The sequence below is a fragment of the Gymnoscopelus microlampas genome (genome assembly GCF_963454915.1).
Source record: "Gymnoscopelus microlampas genome assembly, chromosome: 8".
Lineage (NCBI taxonomy): Eukaryota > Metazoa > Chordata > Actinopteri > Myctophiformes > Myctophidae > Gymnoscopelus > Gymnoscopelus microlampas.
Window position 1 is genome coordinate 33,240,227 of NC_139945.1, and position 18,694 is coordinate 33,258,920.

The 18,694-nt window shown below is 41.0% G+C and overlaps 1 protein-coding gene across 1 annotated transcript in view; it reads right to left on the minus strand.

The window, feature by feature from the left end:
* The window catches only part of dscamb (Down syndrome cell adhesion molecule b), a gene marked incomplete at both ends in the record, with an annotated part of 217,790 nt that overhangs the window by 43,801 nt on the left and 155,295 nt on the right, over window positions 1–18,694 (minus strand). Inside the window, 6 exons of the mRNA XM_084064776.1 lie at window positions 1,587–1,830; window positions 2,624–2,694; window positions 5,351–5,518; window positions 6,364–6,492; window positions 6,756–6,852; window positions 8,270–8,466. Of these exons, the coding sequence (XP_083920902.1) occupies window positions 1,587–1,830; window positions 2,624–2,694; window positions 5,351–5,518; window positions 6,364–6,492; window positions 6,756–6,852; window positions 8,270–8,466 (906 nt within the window). The remainder of the gene's footprint in view (window positions 1–1,586; window positions 1,831–2,623; window positions 2,695–5,350; window positions 5,519–6,363; window positions 6,493–6,755; window positions 6,853–8,269; window positions 8,467–18,694) is intronic.

The window sequence follows — 18,694 nt, forward strand, 5'->3', positions numbered from 1 at the left end:
GCCTGCGAGTTAGTTCTGGCCAGCATACACTCGAGAGGTTACATTCATGGTCGTTCTATGTGGCTGTTTACAGCGACATGCAGGTTCCTTATGACGTGGCAATCAGCTGTCCAATTGGGCAGGTATTTAAGTTCTCTTGAATCGGGCATTCCATCCGCTTGTGTGTTCTAGCTTGTTGTCATGCGGCGTTTGCTCCCACCACCACCCCAGCACCACCAGTAGGCTCTGCTATTGGTCTGTTCCCCATGGGGGGGTTGTTATGTATATCTATCTCCCTGCTCTTAATGGTTAATGATGGCTGTATGATTGCGCTGAGCAGGGAGAGAAAATATAGCAGAGCCTGAACGCCAAGATAAAATATTACATCCACACTTGTATTCTCATTCTATAATATTGCTTAAATATATTCGGTCAATAATATTGGTTCAATCTATTTGTGAGTTATCTGACAGAACTTTGATTTACGAGTGGCCCGGTTTCTTAAATCGAAGAGTGACCTCCAACAATGATTTCACATTTGTAACACCATTTGAACAATTCTATTTTTTTCACACAAACAATGGTTTGTAATGACCTGGAAAAGTGTATATGGCTGTTTTTAGCCCAAGGAGTGTTTTTCGTGAAAAAAAAACAAATGCTTGCAATGGATTCAGAATCATGAAAAACCCTCACATGCTACTTAAAATTAAATGTTGCAATTTTTTTCTGCATAAGGTTAAGGGTAGCCCAACTTTTAACAGCTGTCACAGATTCCCCTAGGGAAACTGAAATTCTGTCTTTGTGATGTGTTACTAGACACCTTTACGAACACATTGGTGAAGAAAGTTCTTGGTAAGGAATTTATTCCCAGATTTTTTTAATATCCCCTGACTAACAACGCGTTGTGAACTTGCATATCGGCTATTTACGCAATTGTTGTATACCACCATTGTACAACAAAGTATAATAATACATTTATTTGATTATTATCTGATTATAAGAATTAGAATTGTTTCATGTCAATTCGCTGATACAGTATATAAGAAGAAACAAAAACATCTCCTCGATTATTCAATGAACCTACAGTACATGAGCAAGATTAACCCATTAAGACCGGGAACACATCTGTGTCATTTTTTGATTTCTTTGGCGTTAAAAAAATAGCAGATCTACAAGCTCGTAGCGTTACAAGCTTGTAGATCTGCTATTTTTTTTTTTTAAGTGTGAAAATGTGTGCAAATCTTTGAATATACATAAGTTTTAAGCAAACATTTGTAACTCAAATCTTTGCTTCTGGCGGGTCCCTGGAACAAAATATTTTACAAATGTTCGCTTTAAAAATATATATATATTCAAAGATTTGAACACATTTTCACGATTTTTCAAAAATAGCAGATCTACAAGCTCATAGCGCAGCACTCGGTGCCGAGCTATGAGCATCAGATCTGTACATCTACTATTTTCGAATAGCCAAAGAAATCTTAAAATGACACAGATGCGTTCCAGGACTTAATGGGTTTTAAGCCGGGTTATTGGTTCTAAAAGTCGTGTTTTGACATGATTTTGGGGTGAATTTCCCTATTGCAGCCCTATAATACGTCACGTACCATCCTCTAGGGTCTTGGTGACCACCTGCTGGGAGGATGGACCCGTGCCCGCCCTGTTGGCCGCCTGCACCACCACGCTATACTGGGTGAACTTCTTCAGGTTGTCCAGCAGGAGGCTCTCCGTGGTGTCCCCCGTGGTGTCCATGCTGAGGATGGTGAACTGGTGGCCTCCCCCGGGGCTGTACTCCCGGTAGCCCACCTGGTAGCTGCGGATCACCCCGTTCTGCAGGTACTTGTGGGGCGGCTGCAACAAAAAAAAAGTACATTTTAACCACTTAAACCCTGTGTGGGTACCTGGAGTCCCTCAGGTCTCAATACCAGTGTTGATTTTGTCGACTACAACTATGACAAAAAAAAATCTGTTGAGTACCTTTTTTCACTTACGAAAACTAAATCAAAACTAAGCTATGACTAAATATACTGACAATTTCGTCAACAAATAAAAACTTGTTTGACTAAATGTTTGGGAGGGACGAGTGGAGAAGAGATCCAGTAGAACTAAGTCATCATGGGTGCGTGCTGCTGGGACGTGTTGTGAGCTTGTAGATTGGCTATTTTCGGCATGCAGCTAAGTGAAAATCATTTCAATACCGTCACCGCCCACCAAAAAAAAAAACTTGACTAAAACTAAAACATTTCAGGTGACTAAAATATTACTAGAACTAAACAGAATTTTATTCAAAAGACTATGACTAAAACTAAATCAAAATGTGCTGTCAAAATAAACACTGCTCAATACTAGTGTATTCTCTGTTTTCTGTTATTGTGGGGAAAGCTTTCACTGAAAATAGCCGATCGACAAGCTCACAACGCTATCGCTATTTGCTATTTTCAGCGAAAGCTTTCCCCACAATACCGATGCTGGGGTTTACTTACTTGTAGTAAGTGGTTAAGTTAGTTGTGTGGACCAGAGCTAGAGGTAGGACAGTGCTTCTCAAACTTTTTCAAGTCAAGGACCCCCCAAATTGATATGTATTTGGCCGCGGACCGGGGGTCTTCAATACACATTGAAGACCCCCGGGTCCAGACTACGGTACCTTCCAAGTGACTCTGATGCTCTGAGGAGAGGTGGGCTCCAGAATCACATCCTGTGGAGGGCCATCAGGGGCTGCAAAACAAACACAATGTTCAGACTGGTCAAAGGCTCCACGTTATTCACAGTCTCTGGTATTATTACAGTTACACTTAAAAAGGGGATGAAACCCAAGGCTGATTTTTGCAACATCCTAGACATAATATATTAAGTAAGAGAAGAGATAATGATATAATAGTTGAGAATATATATACAGTGAAAAACAAATAAAAAGATATAAGATCTTGTCTTAGACGGTACATTAGCTTATCAATATACCGCAGGTCCAGAATGGTGGATTTACAATTTAGGCATTTAGCAGACGCTCTTAATCCAGAGCAATTTACAGTAAAGTAAGCAAGGTACACAAGGTACCACATCAAATGCATAGAGACAGTGTAGTGCCTCAGTAATCTAGGATCATAGGTAAACCTAAAGAACCTATCATCAGTCTAAACATTATAATATCAAAAGATAAATAATATGTACATTGAAACTATACAAACTATAGGATGCTTCTGTCTATAACATTCTTAATTACATTTTAATCTTTGCATAAGCCTGCATGGTCGTCAAGGCTAGGTCAAGTGCTATGGGCTAAAGTGGAGTCTGAAGAGGAGAGTCTGAAGATTACGGGTGGAAAATTGGGAGTGAGTCTGCAGTTCTAACTGCAATGGGGAGTTTGTTCCATTATACATACTGTATACATATCTAACTGTGCTGGTAAAGAGCATTATGCATATATCTAATTAATAGCAGCAACATCACAGTCGAATGTTGCAAGGAGTTGAGCATATATACATAAATGAGAGTCATTTAACCCAATCGAATGTGCAAAGGAGTCAGTGTAGAAACAGAGTCATTGGTCATTTCTTATTTTTTGATTTTGTTTTGTCCATGTCCTCGTTTAGTGCTCTGACAGCTGCCGTGAAGAAGCTTTTGTTCAGCCTTGGCACATCCATAGCGACGATATCTAACCCTTAACAGTCATTATTAGTCATTTCGACACTCTGCCTTTTAGTAAAAAAAATCTTACATCTTACATTTGATGGACTTATTAAACATAATTACATACGTTTAACAAAGTTACAAATTATATATATATATATATTTTTTAAACATTGTGCCATGGATGGATGGCCTGCAATTATGCCACTGAGAAACAGAGTCCTAGAATAGATCACCAACATTACAAGCAACCAACAGCCTTGACAATGAATGGAATAATCCTTGCCCTAATATTTTGTCCCACTAGGGAGCGCTGCTGAGTTAGGACTATTTATCCAAGAGACAACTCACCAACTCAGCTCTCATTAAAAGAATACAGCTCCTTAGTTACACATAAACGTTGACGACGTGAAACCACATTCGATTTAATCATAATTGCTACATTTGATTATTATTCTAGATTTTATTGCTCCCTGGTGAGCTATACTTTCCCCCAAAACCCAGGAAAATGTGTTAACTATATTCAAGGCATGTATTGGCTTCACTGTGGAGGCATCACTGTTTTCACATTTTTTACTTAAGTAAAAGTATCAATACGGCAATGTAGAAATACTGTCTTACAACGTAAAATGTACTTGAGTAAAAGTACAAAAGTATTGGTATAAAAATGTACTTAAAGTACCAAAAGTAGAAAGTACACATTATGCACAATGTCCCATTTCACAAGTTCTCACATAAGATGTGTAACAATCTTTTGAAAATAGCCGATCTACAAGCGACGCATTGTGAGCTTGTAGATCGGCTATTTTCAAATCGTTGAATTTGAATTTATATTATTTATATTTTTTTGTATATTCTTCAATTATGCCTGAAAAATATATTTTAAAGGATTCAAAGTGTTGACTATTAAACAATGTAATGGGCCAACCTCGCACAGTTTTGTTTTTTTGGTGGCATCTCCATAAGATGGCATATCTGACGGAGTTGAGTTTTTTTAGTACTCAAAAACTGCCAGCATGTTTACAGTTTAAACATAAGAAAATTTTTATTTTTTTGTCCGTTTATTTTTTTAAATAACATTGAAGTGAATGGAGCAGCAACTTTTTGGAAAATGTTATCTCCTGGTTCTTTGTGAAGAACGGAAAAACGGAAAAAAACCCAAAATAACGAATAATTTTAGATTTTTTTATTTTTTTTTATTACATTTTTTCTAAAAACATTTATAAACGTTTATATGGTAGGCAATGTTAATGCTAATAGAATTACTCTTTTTTTTTTTGTTTGGATTTAGATTTTTTGATGTTATGGTTGGGACACACCAGATAGTAATATTAATTAGTGCATTTATGAACCATATGGGGGCTTAAAGGGATAGTTCACCCAAACAATTACTTTTTTTCTATCGATTAGTCACACCATGGAAACTTGAATTCATGGATATGTCTTTGTTTTTGTCGCATTCCTAAGCCAATAATTTGATGACCAGCGGACTGGTAAGCAGCGGTTCCGGGAGGAGACACAAAGGTGACTCTTTGTGTCTCCTACCAGAACCACTGCCCGTCATAAAATTATTGGCTTAGGAATGCGACAAAAACTAAGAAAAAATCCATTCATTCAAGTCTCCATGAGGTGACTAATCGATAGGAAAAAAAGTAATTTTGGGGGTGTACTATCCCTTTAAGTGGTTAAGTGTAAGATTTTGAGTACTTCTCCCACTACTGGTAGTTGCTGTAGGCTCACTGACCTGCTTCATCGGTGGTGATGGTGAGCTCGTTGCTGGGGTTGCTGTTGCCGATGGTGTTCTTGGCCACCATACGGATGTTGTAGGTGGAGGAAGGGTGGAGGTCAATGATGGTGGCTTGGTTGAGCTGGGGCGACACATCTTTGGTTACCTGGGCTGATAGCCATGACGCTGCAGGATGGAGAGGGTTGGGGGGGGGGGGGGTTCATTCAGCTTTATTCACACAAATGACACATTTTAGACTTAATCCATCCAAGACCAGGAACGCATCTGTGTCATTTTTACTGAGATTGCTTTGGCTATTCAAAAATAGCGGATATACGAGCTCATAGCGCGGCACAGAGTGCCAGTTAAATATTTAAAATATTTATATTATTTTTATTATAATAATATTTATAAAATATGAATAAAATCCACAGACAAGACTTAACTACTTTGTTCAGCTCAGGAATGCGACAAAAACTACTTTGAACTACTTTCAACATCGCATTCCTATTTTGGGCATTTTGATTTTGATATTTTCCAAAATGTTCGTTATGCATTGTGAGCTTGTAGAGTGGCAAAACAAAGTATAGAATAGGGCATTGATTTATGAAAAAACATATACAAGGTTTCTGCCTGACAACGACAACATGTTGTCGCCCAGGGGTTTATCATTGCTCCAGGTTGGTTACCGAGGGCACTGGTGATAATTAATTGATCACATATCCATGGCCTTTTTAATCACATGAGAAGACAATGAGAAAATAGCAATTGATCAGTACAGCAATTATGTCAGACCTTCGTTACTTCTAGCCTGGTAAACCACCCCGGTCGCATTCACATTTTCCAGAAGTACATATGAAAACACATTTTCATATGTACTTCTGGAAAATGTGAATGTTGCGCGTGGTGGGTCAGCTACTGTCGTATCTATATCGTATATCAACCTCTCCGTCTCGGTATCGCTCCCCTCACCCAGGGCAAATACAGGCTGGTTGGTTATGTTCAGTATACAATGGACCTGGCAGCGCTACCTGATTTGTTCTTGCATTCAATATCGTATCCTGTGATGGGGCTGTTGCCGTCAAAACCCATGGTCCATCGAAGAGCGATGGTCCTGTCTTTGACCTCCCGGATCTCCACCTCAGGAGGGTCTGGTGGCTCTGAAGGGTCAGGAAGATGTAGAACAGGGTGTGAGGCACAGACAGACAGACAGACAGACAGACAGACAGACAGACAGACAGACAGACAGACAGACAGACAGACAGACAGTAACATGTAGGAGAGGGTGTGAGACACAGACAGACAGAAACAAGGCTGAGAATTGTTGAATTCTGAAACAACGGAACTCGCACGCCCAGCTGTCAGGGTTGTTTATTGTAATTAAAACAACTCATGATGACTGAATGAATGAATTGAGCCTTACCTTGCACTGTCAGCTGTATGATGCCACGGTCTTCACCAAAGGAGTTAATGGCATGACAGGAGAAGAAACCTGAGTCCTCACGGACAGTAGGCATGATCTGAGGACAGACAGAAAGACGCATGCAATTTCATAGCTGACAGACCTGCTAACATCGGTTGGGGGTGTGGGAATGTCTTGAATAAATATTTGAAGTTTTTCAGAAAACTTAGGTCAGGATTTAGAAGCCGCTTTCATAATCGGCCTCAGGTCTAAATGGGTTAAGAGAATGTATAGTATGCACATTACACAGTCATACTGGATCATTGGTTAATGCTTACTGTAAATAGAGTTGCATTAGTGTTCCAATGACAATCTGCCTGCGTTGCATTTTTAGATCACGTAATAACTATATCATTCATTTATAATTAATGATTTGTTTTAACAATGTAGTATTCTTCAGGATTTTACCATGAAATTCTGTCCCTCTAGTTCAGGGATTCTCAAATGTGTTTCAGTCCAGATATAAAACTGATGGCTATGTAACTTGTAACATAGTTTCTATCTTTCACCCACAGCAGTCACTTTGATGTTTATAGTGCATTATGGTCCCTGAATATTTAATAGTCTACAACATATTATCAACAATTTATAAATCATATTAAATATTGATAAGGTGTGATGCATCTTTATTATCCTTAAACATAATGTAACCTGGCCTTATGGATTCATAATAACATCTTATGCATGTTTTGTATAGTGTTTTATACTGAAGGCCTTCATAGAAAGTGTAGCCAAACTTCACCATTGGCCCTTGAACCTCCTGGAGACCTGTCATTCCCTCTCTCTGCCCTTAGCTGCTTCTCATCTTATCATCTGTACTAGCCGCACAGAGTACAAAACACTGATGTTGGCCTATACAAAGCACCCAAAGGTATGGCACCCCCATATCTCCAAAGCCTGATCCACCCTACAACCCCTCCCGCTCACTCAGATCAGCTAACACGGGGAAGCTGGCAGAACATTCCCTGAAACATCCGGGACAACACTCCACACGTCCCAGACTCCTCTCCCTCCTGGCTCCCAAACTGTGGAATAAACTCCCCATTGCAGTTAGAACTGCAGACTCACTCCCAATTGTCCACCGTAATCTGAAGACTCTCCTCTTCAGACTCCACTTTATCCCGTATCGCTTGACCTAGCCTTGACGACCATGCAGGCTTATGCAAAGGCTAAAATGTAATTTAGATAGCATGTGATGTAGACAGATACCAGGTTCATCTGTAGACCTGGGATCCTTTTAGTGGGTATAGTTTCAATGTACAGATTACTTTTTTTTCATATTATACCTTTTAAACTGATGATAGGTTCTTGGTTTACCAATGATCCTAGATGACTATTTCTCTGCAGTTGATGTAACACCACATGTTAGCCTTGCTTACTGTAAATCGCTCTGGAGTGTCTGCAGAAAAAATGAAAATGAAGCAAAAAGTGTGACTAAAAGCATGCATGTAGTATTGCTGCGACGGAGCACCCACCACCAGCGTGGAGACCACTTCGTCCACCACCTCCTTGACGGTGACCACGTAGCGGCTGGTCTCCGGGTTGATGATGCGCTCCTCCTTCTCCCAGCGCACCATGATGGGCTTCTCACCGTGGGCCGTGCAGCTCATCTTCTTCTCCTCGCCCTGCGTGGCCAGCGTGGTGTTGGGGTACGACGTGATCATGGCCGGGACTGGATGGATGGCGGGGGAGAGAGAGAGAGAGAGAGAGAGAGAGAGAGAGAGAGAGAGAGAGAGAGAGAGAGAGAGGAAGGCGTCAGCGTTGATTTTGACAGCAATTCTTTTTTTTTTTTTTTTTTTTTCAGTCTTTTGAATAAAAATCCATTTTAGTTCTAGTCATATTTTAGTCATCTGAAATGTTTTAGTTTTTGTCTAGTTTTAGTCGACTAAATATCATAAGATTATAGTCGACTAAATCTATAGTTGATTTAGTCGACTAAGGTGCATTTTGGCGGTGCCTTGATGGCGCCGCAATGGCAGATTTTACACTTGGTTGCATGCTGAAAATAGCCGATCTACAAGCTCACAACGCGTCGCAGTGGGACGCGTTGTGAGCTTGTAGATCTTTTCAGATCGCAACACCCGAGCACAACCAAACATAAAATGACTTGTCTTTTAGTTCTACTGGATCTCCTGCCCTAACATTTTAGTCTAGTTTTTATTTGTTGACGAAATTGTCAATATATTTAGTCTTAGTTTTAGTCATCGTAGCTTAGTTTTTATTTAGTTTTTGTTTCGTTTTCGTCAGTGAAAAAAAGGTTTAAGTCGACTAACATTTGTCGTCATATAGTTTTAGTCGACGAAATCAACGCTGGAAGGCGTGACAAGCGTGACAAGCGGTAAGATGTATGCACGTTTTGTATAAAATGTATAAAATGTCTAAAAATCTTTTGAAAATAGCAGAAAATAGTAGATCAGCTATTTTCAAATGGACGAAATGTATATAGGGCTGTGTTGTAGTAATAATCAAAATCTACAAAGTAACTAGTAACTACAGTTTTCAAATAATTGTAGTGGAGTAAAAGTACAATATTTGCCTCTGAGATGTAGTGGAGTGGAAGTAAAAGTACTGAAAATTGGAAATACTCCAGTAAAGTCAAAATACCTCAAAATCGTACTTATAAGTACAGTACTTGAGTGAGTACTTAGTAACTTTACACCACTGCTTTTCAAGATTCAAATTCAAAAACAGCAAAAGCAGCAGATCGACAAGTTCGCGCCGCGTTTTCGAGCTTGTGGATCTGCTGCTTTGGATACTTTTGTATCGACAGCAACGATATACAGCAAATGTACTTGGAAATCAGTGAAAGTTGAAGGCACTTTTCTTTGTGTTGATGTAAGTGTCTACAGCACAAGTGGTGAAATCTCTGCCAAGCTGCCCAAGAAATTCAGCAAACTTTGCGGTTGCCCTGCGTTTCACCCTGCCGTCTATGGAAGGTTGTAAAGTCATCCAATACTGTAATGTCATGTTCTGTGGAATCTTAACAACCAGCAGTCACAAGTGTAAAACTACCCAGCCTGCCAACTCTTCAAATCCCACACATTCGCTATTTAAGTCTGACTTCCAGCGATGATGCAGCTTATACAGCTTTTAATATCCAAGTTTTATTATCGTCTCTGTCGGGTGGAAACCTCATATGTCCAAAACTGTTACTTTTCAGGATTCAAATTCAAAAGTGGCAAAAAGAAGCAGATCGAAAAGCTTTTCGAGCTTGTCGATCTGCTACTTTTGTATGTTGTTTGTGTGACGCTGTAGTATGATCACGAATGGCGTTCATTTACAAAAAAAAAAAAAAAGTTTGAATAAGGAGATAAAAGGTTTCTGTCCGACAGTGACGATGTGTTATCCTCTGTGCACAGACGCTGCAAGGGTAGAGTTATCGTTCGTTTACCCCCCTCAACCCCCCCCACCCCCCAAATAAATCAAACCCATATCCATGTGAAATCTTAGGAAAAACAGCCCCATACTGCAGTAGTTCTCAATCTTTTTCATGTCAAGGACCCCTAAAATGATATTTGATGTATTTGGCCGCGGACCCCCATCTCGAAATATTTTGTTCCGGGGACCCCCCTACAAGCAAAGATTTGAGTTACAAATGTTCTCTTTGAAAAAGATATTCAAAGATTAGCAAAAATGTTCACGATTATTCAAAAATAGCAGATCTACAAACTCTGTGTGTGAGCTTGTATATCTGCTATTTTTGAATAGCCAAAAGTATAACATATGGATAAAGGGGTTAAAATGATTGTGAAGTTTATTAACACATTTTGTTGGGGACCCCCTGGTACCCTTTAAGGACCCCTGGTCGTCCCCGGACCCCACTTTGAGAACCAATGCCATACTTGTACACAGCAGTATGACAGTACTGGCAGCACAGCTCCGGTTCCGTCATCATCATCATGTCCCGTTCTACTCTGACTAAGACACGCAGCCACGCTCTGTTTCTCTTTCTTTGACAATTATGTAGCGAAAGATGTGAATCCTCTGGGGAACATATGTTGAACTCCTGTGTGGGGGGCTCATACCTCCCGTCTCCCCTCAGCACTTAACGCAGATTGAAACGGAGCCGTCAGGTACGTCTCTGACTGCTTTGATAGCTGATACTAGAGCGCTAACGCGCTGCCTTGTGAGGAGAGCAGAGGAGGAGAGTGCAGGGAGAGGAGGAGGAGGAGGAGGAGGAGGAGGAAGAAAGAGATGACTCCTGACTGAACTCCCATAGGTCTCGGCGAGGAGCCCGCCTGACGCTGCGCCGTAACCGCACACCAGTCAGGCTCATTAGCGATACAGCAAAGAGTCTGTGTGTGCGTGTGTGCGCGCGCGCGAGTGTGTGTGTGTGTGTGTGTGTGTGTGTGTGTGTGTGTGTGTGTGTATATCAGAGTATTTGTGATAAAACCATTCTCATGCATATAATCTTCACACAAGTCTCTCTCTTTCTCTGTCTCCTAAAGCAGTGGTTCTCAATCGTTTTTGTGCCAAGGACCCCCAAATTTGATATGTATTTGGCCGCGGACCCCCATCAGAAAATATTTTATGCCAGGGACCCCCAGAAGAGAGGATATGTGTAAAAAAAAGCAAAATGATTAAAAATCTTCCAAACATAGCAGATGTACGTAAGCTCGCAGCACGGCACAAAGTGACACGCTGGGATCTGCTGTTTTAGAATACCCCCCCCCCAAAGACCCCTAGGGTGGTCCCTGGACCCCACTTTGAGAACCCCTGTCCTACAGTATGTATTTATTGATATACAGTGTGTGAATGTGCATGACAACAATGTCAACCATGCAAAGCCACGAAACGTGACACTTTTAAAACCTAAGTATTGTACAAAAAAAAAAAAGAAGTAACTTAAGATGAATTATTAACTAGGAAATTGCTGTGTAATCATGAATGTATCAAGGTCAGGGTCAAGTTTAACGTCATTATCCACAAGACATAAATGGGAAAAGCGTGTTTTAAAAGCATCTTTAAAAAAAGTGTGTGTGTATGCGTGTGTGTGTGTCTCACTCACACACACGTACACGCACACGTACACGTACACGCACACGCGCGCGCGCACACACACACACACACACACACACACACACACACACACACACACACACACACACACACACACACACACACACACACACACACACACACACACACACACACACACACACACACACACACACACACACACAGCATCAGAGCATCAGTGTCTGGGGGAGCTAAGTGGGCGAGCAGGGAGCAGAAAAGACTTGTGCTTATGACACATCTCAGCCACACATACACGATCTGGGAGAGAGAGAGAGCATGTATCCCTGCAGCGCTAACTATGATCTCTCTCTCTCTCCATCTCTCTCTCTCTTTCTCTCTCTCTCTCTCTCTCTCCGTCTCCTCCAGCTCCCACCAGGATGGTGATGACTAAATGATGAGAGAGACTACTTTGATTATTCATACACAGCAGACCACAAGTCCACTGGTCCTGCAGCTGTAACCCCCACCCCCCTCGCACACGCGCACACGCGCACACACACACACACACACACACACACACACACACACACACACACACACACACACACACACACACACACACACACACACACACACACACACACACACACACACACACACGCGTCTCACTGTATAATCACACATGCTTAACCCATTAAGACCTGAGGCCTAACAGTTTTCTGAAAAACTATTGTGGTTTTGCACACATTTTCAAAACAGATCTGCAAGCAGATACAAGCTCGTAGCACGGTGCTATTTTTTAATAGCCAAAGTGTAAAATAATGCTTTTTAGCTCAAATCTAAAAATGACACAGATGCGTTCCCGGTCTTAACGTGTTAATGTCTCACAGATAAGACAGACACATACTAAAAATGCATGCACAAATGCAAAAACAGAGAGACACTGAAATACCCATAAACACATACAGTACTGTACAGGCAGATTGTGATTAATAGGAAAAATTATGTTCAGTGATTTCCATCGATTTTTCTCCAATTCTCTGTTGTGTATCAGATTTGCTTCTATAGGATTAGCCAAGGTGACGGATATGGGATTCAAACATGTTGTGGCATTATTCATTAACCCATATGAACCCAGGCATCCCGATTCTGAGTGCTGCACCGATGTTGTGATTTTGAACACCATACTTATCCATACGATAGCTAGGGTGCCAGCCAGCTTGGAGCGCTGTGGTTACTACCGCATGCATGTGTTTGTGTGTGGGTGTGCAAGCCTGCATGCATGCATGTATATGAGCCCCCCATCGTGATGGAATCTGTCCGTTCAGAGGCTGCCGGCATTTAAATCTCATCTCTTATTCACTAGCAGCCCTTCCCTCCACTCCTCGTGCTAACCTCAGCACCCTTTCACCCCTACACACACACACACACACGCGCGCGCGCACGCGCGCACGCGCACGCGCACACACGCACACACACACACGCACACACACACACACACACACACACACACACACACACACACACTGCCCTGTGCAGAGCAACAACTGATTTATTTTGCATGGCTAAACTATGAATTTTAAGTGTGTCCCATTAAGGGAGTCTTCTTCTCTAAATGTTACTGTTAAGAGAGGCTATTTTCTATTTTCTGAGGTCTTGGTGGGGGAAGAGAGCGTCAGCTAGCAGCTATAAGCGTTGCACGTGTTAATACAACTGGGGGGAGGACATTTTTCGGGGGGGGGGGGGGACATTCACCAGAAATGCCTGATCTACAAGCTTGAAGCTCACAATGCGTCGAGTTTGCGACGCGTTGCGAGCTCGTAGATGCAAAGACGTTTCAAGTGTCGAAAGAAACAACAGCAGACCAAGAACAGCTGTAACCCAGGGTCCGTTTCACAAAGAATAGAGGGTTCCATAGCCGATCTAAAAAGCTCACAATGCGTCACATGGTGACACGCTATGAGCTTTAGATCTGGGTTTTTTCCCCGCAAGGCAAAGTATATCCGGCTTTAGCTCACCGGAGAAGAAAATAGACTCGCTGATGGCTAACCGTGGCGTCTACTGTATAGTGTGTGTTAATGTGTGTAAAGCTTTTTTTTATGCTTTTGTGTGATGCTGTAGTATGATCAAGTAGGGCGTTAATTTACGAAAAAACACAAAAAGTTAAGATAGGGAGATAAGAGGTTTCTGCCCGACAGCGATGATGTGTCTTTTATGCAGTGGTGTAAAAAGTACTCCAATTTTTTACTTGAGTCAAAGTATATTACTGCAATAATACTGCAATGTAGAAGCAATGTTACAAGTAAAAGTTAGAAATTCTGAATTTACTTGAGTAAAAGTACAATTGGTATTGGTATAAAAATGTACTTAAAGTACCAAAGTAAGAAGTACTCATTATGTAGAATGTCCCGTTTCACAAGTTTTCAAATGTATAAAATGCATAAAAATCTTTTGAAAATAGCCAATCTACAAGCTCACAATGCGTCGCATCGTGACGCATTGTGAGCTTGTGGATTGGCTATTTTCAAATGTCGAAATGTATATAGGGCTGAAGTGGGTAATGTATGTTTTGTAATAATAATCAAAATTTACAAATAGTAACTAAAGTTTTCATATAATTGTTGTGGAGTAAAAGTATAATAATTGCCTCTGAGATGTAGTGGAGTGGAAGTAAAAGTGCTGCAAATTAGAAATACACCAGTTAAGTAAAACAATACCTCAACATTGTACTTAAGTACTGTACTTGAGTAAATGTACTTAGCTACTTTACACCACTGCTTTTATGTTTGTGAGAATTCTGCCTTTGCGTGCATATATGACATCCAGTAACGTCAGGCATGCAGGGACACGCTGCAGCGGTCCCAAGGTGAGAGCCAGTCTCTCATCTGCCATGCAGCTCTCACAGCTCAGCCCCCCGGCTAAACCTATTCTTTTTGATAGCCCATAATTGCCTGGTTGATGTATATTTTTTAATATCCAGCTATATTACAGGGGCCTGGTAATAAAAACCCTAGGATAGTAGAGAGAGAGAGAGAGAGAGAGAGAGAGAGAGAGAGAGAGAGAGAGAGACACAGACAGAGAGAGAGACACACAGAGAGAGACAGAGAGAGAGACAGAGAGACATAGAGACAGAGAGACAGAGAGAGAAAGAGAGATGGAGAGACAGAGAGGATGTGGGAAGGGGAGATGCAAAGAAGTGTGTGTGTGTGTGTGTGTGTGTGTGTGTGTGTGTGTGTGTGTGTGTGTGTGTGTGTGTGTGTGTGTGTGTGTGTGTGTGTGTGCTTCATCTTTCTTTCTTTCTGTCCTCTCTCTCTCTCTCTTTCTCTCTCTTTCTCTCCTTTCAGAGCTCCTAAAGAAATTCCCAGGTGGTTTTGTTGCAATATTATCCTCTTTGCTTGCTTGTGTGTTGCGTGCGTGCGTGCGTGCGTGCGTGCGTGCGTGCGTGCGTGCGTGCGTGCGTGCGTGCGTGCGAGAGAGAGAAAGAGAGGCAAAGCAAGAGAGACTGTTGCAGATAGGAAGAAGGAACAGACAGAAATAGACGGAGGAAGTAACAAGAGAAGGACAGTGGCAAGGAAAGGTAGAGATGAGAAGAGACAGAGAGTCAGGAGGACAACCGTCATCCTTCGCCCCGCGCCCTCATTATTCTGCTCTCTGTCACTATAGTAGAGCAGTGCTTCTCACACTTTTTCATGTCAAGGACCCCCAAAATGATATGTATTTGGCTGATGCGGACCCCCATCTGAAAATGTTTTGTGCCAGGGCCGCCCAGAATAGAATATTTGTGTTAATACATGCAGAATTACATTTTTCACAAAATGTTAGCAAAAATAGCAGATGTACAAGCTCGACCTTGTACATCTGCTGTTTTTGAATAGCCAGCATATAAATGGATAAAGTGGTTAAAATAACTGTGATGCTTTAACTACTTTAGCTGGGGACCCCCTGGAACACCATCCCCCCCAAGGACCCCTGGGGATCCCCGGAAGAGGTGAATTTATGCTTTTTTAATAAACACAGACGATTTGCTTAATGTGCAACATTATTTTCTCACACAACAGTAAATAAACCAACATGCAGTATAAGTGTATACAGGGTATCTGCACATTTCTAAAGTGACAATTGAAATGATAAATAATGAGACCACTACAGTGTCAAAAGTAATCAACAAACTATACTATAACAATGGTCAAACATTGGCCTACTTGTAAAATATTACCTAAGAAAGAGGCCCAAAAAATCTACAAAATCTACAAGTTCACAACACCTCTCGTAGTTCAGCTATAATTAACAATATTTATCTATGGATTGGAACCGAGTCAAACCAAATGTAATGCCTCAACTCCTACAATTCCAAGTGCTTGTCAGGGTGGGGGGTCCCCAGTTCAAATGTGATTATTCTGGGGGGTTGTGGCCTGAAAAGGTTGAGAACCACCGTTTTAGGGAGCCCGTATACCAATATCTGGAGGATGTAATGTTTTTAATGGCGACGGGCCAAGGCAGCAGCAGGGTTTTAAGTTGGTGACAGAACAACAAGGCATGGTTTATAAAAGAAAACTCAAACCACTAAATGATCCTTTCCTCTGTTCATGTTTGGTGGGGATTCTTCCGTTGCCTCAAATTAGCCCTTATTGATGATCCCTTGAAGAACTTTCCCTGAAACGATTCTCTGTTGTATGGAAAAGGCTTCTGCTATTAGTGGAGGCTGGAATAACCCATTTCTTGTATTACAGTGAGCCCCTTTTGTTAAGTGTGCATACCCTGCTACCAATACACTTAACTCATTCACTGCCAGAATTATTTCTGGCGCGTTTGAACACTGCCATATTTTTCATTGAAAAAAAAAAAGTACTCAGGAGCCGAGATACAGAATTTTTAAGTTTTAAGTTAACAAGGAAGTGGATGGGAGTCTATATCTTCGAAAAATCATATCTCCTTGGTCTTTGGGTCAAAAAAAAAAAAAAAAATCTAAAAAAAAAATTTAATAAAAAAAAAATATTTTTTTATTTTTTTATTTTTTAAAAAGTCGTTTTAGTCGTTCTAGGCAGGCATGGCTTATGGACAGAAGTCGTTTTAGTCGTTCTAGGCAGGGAATGAGTTAACAGAGACACACAGAGGAGCACTATATCGCCCATTACTGCTGATACACAACAGCTTTAATACATGAAGTAGTGCTTTAATGTTGGCCTGGCTTTACAATTATTTTATATAGAGGATGAGATGAGAATGAAAAAAAAAAAAACGATAAACACAGATACAATAAACGGTGGGGTTTTACATTGTAACACACACACACACACACACACACACACACACACACACACACACACACACACACACACACACACACACACACACACACACACACACACACACACAAAGGGGATAAAATAGCAACAAAGCAACCTGGCAATTTATTTAGGAGCACTGAAAGGAGAGAAAGAGAGAGAGAGAGAGAGAGAGAGAGAGAGAGAGAGAGAGATGAAGCAGAGGAACACATGCAGATGGCTCTGCTGAGCCTCTTGTCAGCTTCTAATTGAAGTATTGACTAATGTAAATGAAGCAGAAATGCACTCCAGATTTCCAGCACCTTGTGAGTGGTGGAAAAAGTATTCAGTACAAGCAGTGTTATAATTGTCTCTATTATCTTGCATAGATTTTATATTTTTCTTAAAGCAACAAATGACCACTTATAGTGACTTGTAATTACAGTATAATGCATTTTAACAGTGATTATAATGCACTGTTACACTGCTTACAACTATGAGAATTATGTGCCATTATAAAAGTATCGTGTTATAATATTGCATTATGTGTATTTATGAGTGATTTTAACTGTAATTATACAGTGTTATAAGCATTTTACAATACATTTATACTTGACCTTATACTGTACGTCATTAGTACAAAATGCTTTAAAATGTGGTATTGTTATAAATCATTAGGAGTATTGATAGGCCGGTGTGGGCGGGCTGGGGCCAAGAATCAAATATTAATGTAAACTGTACAATTTCAGAGGACACTGGATTAAAAACACGTAGTTTGTCAAAGGGCAGTAACCCCATGACCAATATTTGTGTCAAGTTTGGAGCCAATTGGACAACTCGGCTTTTTAAAAGCCAATTAAGCTATAACTAGGCTAAGTTTGAAAGTGTGAGGTGGTGCAACTGGCTCAGGTGTGCTGGCACAGAGCACAGCACAGTCAAACACCCCAAAACCACCCTTTTCTAATTGTAGTATATAAGATTAATGTCTGTCTGTGGGTTATATAAATATTTAACCAAGATATGAGCTTGTGACCAAATAACAACATTGGATTTTTTCTATTTACTAAAGTAAAATGTATTTTGGACATACAGTACAACCGACAACAACGATGTCCATACACATACAAATGAACACACACGCACACGCACGCACACGCACACGCACACACACACACACACACACACACACACACACACACACACACACACACACACACACACAGAGCAGAGTGGAGAAAGCAAGCCGTGGGGTTGTGCACGCTGGCGCTGTAATGGTCTCCCTTTTCAAGCTACTCAAGCGAGTAAGTAGACTTTCTCAGAAAGCATCTTGAGCGTGCCAGCGCACAGTTTGGGGGTTAAACGGCATGAAATGTGATCTTTTGATGAACAACACGTGTGCAGCTGAGCCAGCATGTAATGACTGAGCACACAGTAAAACCATCAGTGTTCATTTAACTCAGACAGTGTGCAAATGGAACCTATTGGAGAATACCGTGCTGCAATCGGCACCAGCCAATGGAAGAACAGGTCATTAGCAGTGGCCCAAAGAACTGACAGTGGCTGAAAGTGTCATTTCAATGATCCTCAAGTTTTTTAATTTCAAGGACCCCCATTACTCTGAGTTACAGAGCTGTATGGGTCCACTTGGAACCCCCTCAAAGAACCCTGAGGGTCCCT